This window comes from Akebia trifoliata, chromosome 1 (genome assembly GCF_017979445.1).
Source record: "Akebia trifoliata isolate Shusen 1 chromosome 1, ASM1797944v1, whole genome shotgun sequence".
Taxonomy (NCBI): domain Eukaryota; kingdom Viridiplantae; phylum Streptophyta; class Magnoliopsida; order Ranunculales; family Lardizabalaceae; genus Akebia; species Akebia trifoliata.
In genome coordinates, this window is record NC_141375.1 from 22,177,064 (window position 1) to 22,181,102 (window position 4,039).

The window sequence follows — 4,039 nt, forward strand, 5'->3', positions numbered from 1 at the left end:
TAGTTCATCAGAGGTAGACAGAAAACCATGTATTTAAAAATGGCTACACCAATTGCTAAGTAAACAATCATGGTATGATATGAACTTCAATCAAGATGGATTTAATTTTAAGAAAATGGGGTACAAACTGATAAATACGACACCCATACCTTCCGGCCAGAAAATCTTTCCTTCAATTCTTTAATGTGGTATTGAACTTTTTGAAGTTCAAGTGCTCGAATGAACCGATCAGAATCTATACCAATGGGAAACTGGAGTACCCAACCCAAAGAGAACCAAAAAGAAACATAAAGTAAGCATCATGTGGAAGTTGTCTAAACGTTCATATCAAAGTTCCCGAAAAATGTTTGATCGTTCATACACTAACAAATTAATTCATAAATACAGATTAAGAAATAGTTTACAGGAAAATAGACTTGAATCAATAATTGAAATGATCAGATTAACTAATAATTATACCGCAGCCACCCTAGTAAGCTTTCCTTGATCCTCTACACCTTCAGGTGTGCCCTGAAGGCCAAGAATACGAGTGCAAGCGCTCACAAAATGCCTTGCATAATCATATGTGTGGAAACTGAAAAAAAGAACGAAGTAATCAAAATCAGTGAGGATTCACAAGTCACAAGGTTAATGCAAGAAAGTTCTAGTCTATGAAACAAAATGAAATAAGAACAACGCAGCACATTAAACTTAATGCCCTAAATGACTGCTTTTAGTAATTAAGACATCTCAAAGAGAATTTAAAAAAGCATTACAAATGATTGCATATCTGGGAAAAAGTCCTAGTGACCTCCAACATAAAAGGTACATATGGATCATACAATGGAATAGTTTGTACTTTGGACCACCCCAAGGCCCTATTATCATTCTCCACATCATCATACAAGGCATATTTTCCTTGATTGTGTCGCATACCACTACAGTAGCCCATGTCACAAAGGTACACCTACGTGCCAAGTAGTTAGTCCAGACTTCCTTTACACTTCCTACTACTTTGAGGTAACCCAGACTCTCTGTATTAAAGTCATTTGCCTTGAAATGTATCCATCTTGATTAATACAACATGTCCCACCTAGGTGATTGCTAACCATTCGTCATTGTTCTAGTGATCAACCTATATTTAGAACTTATTTTTCTTTTAATTTGAGTATGGAAGGCAGTGAGTCAAGTTTCTGGTTAAGGGCTAGGATTGCTATGACATTTTACACTAGAGACCATACGTCGGAAAGGGAGGGGAGGGCCATGTGGTACAGACTAAGCCCATTGTCGACACATTCAGTCCCTTCAAAGTCAAAGAGTACAATTCTAGTGGTATTGGCCATGTCAATCAATGTGAGTTAATGCATGTATGATTCAAAAATTGTATTGTGAGAGGAATCATGCCTTACCCAACTAAATCAGCTGCAAGTACAGATCTCAGTAAATCTGATTGAGATGGTGTCCTATGTATTTCGGAAGAAGGAAAAGGGGTGTGGAGAAACCAACCAACTTTCATTTTACTGTTGTACTCCTTTAGGCATTTCGGAAGAAACATAAGATGGTAATCATGGCACCAAACAACATCCCCCTCTTCATAATTCTGATTTACCACATCAGCAAACATTTGGTTTGCTTTCTTATAAGCATCAAACTGCGATTGGAAACTACGGGTGGTTGCAAGACGATCTTCTTGTGGAAGCTCAAGGTAATGGAAAAGAGGCCACGAGATGTTGTTACAGTAGCCATTATAATATTGATGTACTATCTCTTCATCAAGGAAAACCGGAATGCATCTCTGCAGTGAACGAAACAAATTTCAACAGGCAATTCAAGAGGTGAGTAAGTTAATGACTATATTCTTCATGAAAGAAATTCAAAAGTCAGTCATCTCCCATGCAGGTGACATAATCTTAAGAACAAACAGAATCCAAAAGACCATTTTCAGACAATGTAAACCTTTTCAGCTAGGGCTGTTGTAAGTGTCCTCTACCCAATCTCATCTGGTACATTTACTCCAGCCCTACAAATGAGTGGGATTGATAATCAACATTTTAGATCAAGGGCTGATTTTAAATGCAACTAACCGTATGTCCCTATTCAAAGGAACATGCCATTGCAGGAGGGTATTGGAATAGAATGCATTAGAATTAAATGTATTGTGATACACCAAATCATCTTCTTTGAAGTTTAGGATAGAATAGATTAGCTTTCCTTGTACTAGAGTTCGTTTTCATAAAAAGAATAAACCCTATTACTTTTCATTGCGATTCACATCAGCCTCCTAACATGCTACTTATTTTGGATCAATCATGGAGTTCCGTTTAATAATACATTTTTTTATTCAAGTCATCCATTTCTACACAACTTTTTTTCCTAATCCCACTCACTGGGAGGGTAGCACAGTAATACATCAATTACCGATTCAGAAAATAGGCATTTTCTTTTTGTGGGAAGCTGGGATTGAAATATAATCATGGTTGCCTCTGGCGAATGGAATTGCCAAATGTTTGACCTAAGGTTTTTAAAGGGAGTGTTTATTAGTTGTAGTGTTGTATGGTGCATTAGACTCACAAAAATTGGTGTCTGAAATAGACACAATTTTGGCAGTGAAAGGTGTACTAGCTAGAAGAAAGAAAAAATTGGAAGAATAACAAAACAAAATCAGAGAAGTCTGGAAGAAAACACCGAGTAAGTGGGGATGTTCGCTTGGATAGCAAATGCATGTTCTCCATCTAAGTGAATGCCCATTCGCTATGTGCACTCATAGCGAATGGTAGAGGCATTTTTCAGTTTTTTTCATTGGTCCTTTTTTGGTAAATTCATTTACAATTGTAACCAACACCCCTATGAGTATATAAATAAGGGTTTTGTAGATAATTTTTTTTTTTTTTGGGGGGGGGGGGGGGGGGGGGGGGGGGGCGGGGTTTGTCCTGGAAATCAAGGTGGAAACTCTATCAAAATTGTGACTCATCTTTCTCTATTATTGGAATTTCTGGATTTCTAGCTCTAATTGGTTAAGAATTTTATTTTATTTCTGGTATATCATTTATTTCTGTAAATTACTGGATCTAAAGCCATTGGAATTAAATTAAATAGCTTTTTCTTGATGTTTTGCACAATGAGATCAAAGCCACTTCCTTATTTGTGAGGATGGATCTTGAATCCACTATCCTTGTAATGGGAACAAGGGGTGTAAACTCTGGCCAAATATTCCGTCTTTATCTCTTAAATTGGTAGCCTTGAGATGTCCCTAAAGCAAGCAAGTAATACCCCAAAGTTGGAGCATTTCCCCAACTAGAAAAAGAAGCAAGAAATCTTGATTTGGTGACCATGAAGGGAGAACAATAAGATGATTACGCTTATCCCCTAAACCTTGTACATTAGCATGTTTGTTTTTATTCTCTTCTTGGATTCCACAATCTTCGTTTCTTTTCTTATTTATTTTTTTTGCCTCTCCTACTAACGAAAGGGGTTTGTTTTTCCTTATATATATGTATTTATCTTTTTTTCTTGACAAGTATTTGTATGTATTTATCTTCTTGTGTGACTGCACATGTAGGTGACTGCATGACTTTTTGTGTGCATGGTTGTATTGACCACATCATCGATGTGGAACCTTCTTTGCTGGTTGTGTTAATGCCCATTGAAATTTCCAGGCATGAAAATATTCTTTGAGGTCGTGGGTTTTCAAGTCCGGTTTACCCACCCAGAAGAAAAAAAAAATCAGGGGTGATCTTAAATTGTAAAAAATTAATATAAGCTTGCAATGAAGCCATCTTTTGTTTAGAATCTTATCAGAGAATTTTGCCTTAAAATTGTTCCTTTTTTACATTGCTAGGTTAAGAGGAGGAAGTGATACTTTAAGGACCATGCGACGTAGGAACATATAGAAGTAGGGAATGTGAAGCCATTTTTCTGTTAACCGTATAAATATTTGTATCATATTCAGACAATTCCTATGCAAATATTCTGCAATTTTTTGGATCTTCATTTTTTTTTTTTTTTTGTCAATCTTTTCTGACGATGAAAAGTTATCATGGAATTTAGGCTTTTTTGGGGT

General features: G+C 36.4%; 1 protein-coding gene across 1 annotated transcript; it reads right to left on the reverse strand.

Moving 5' to 3' along the window:
- LOC147410955 (alpha,alpha-trehalose-phosphate synthase [UDP-forming] 1-like) lies at nucleotides 1–2,002 on the reverse strand. Its single transcript, XM_086448564.1, has 4 exons — nucleotides 1,936–2,002; nucleotides 1,389–1,774; nucleotides 460–574; nucleotides 1–251 (listed from the first exon to the last, which is right to left on the reverse strand). The coding sequence occupies exons 2-4, from the start codon at nucleotides 1,601–1,603 to the stop codon at nucleotides 108–110; spliced, it is 474 nt and encodes a 157-aa protein (XP_086304690.1). The 5' UTR covers nucleotides 1,604–1,774; nucleotides 1,936–2,002; the 3' UTR covers nucleotides 1–107.
- Between the last annotated feature and the right edge of the window lie 2,037 nt (nucleotides 2,003–4,039).

Bases quoted from the DNA above. Each gene is read 5' to 3' on its own strand.
- LOC147410955 (XM_086448564.1), bottom strand. From the start codon at position 1,603: ATGTTTGCTGATGTGGTAAATCAGAATTATGAAGAGGGGGATGTTGTT. The intron at 575-1,388 runs GTAAGGCATGAT...TCTTTTTTTCAG, and splicing joins CTTGCAGCTGATTTAGTTGG to TTTCCACACATATGATTATG. The intron at 252-459 runs GTATAATTATTA...TGGGTACTCCAG, and splicing joins AGCTTACTAGGGTGGCTGCG to TTTCCCATTGGTATAGATTC.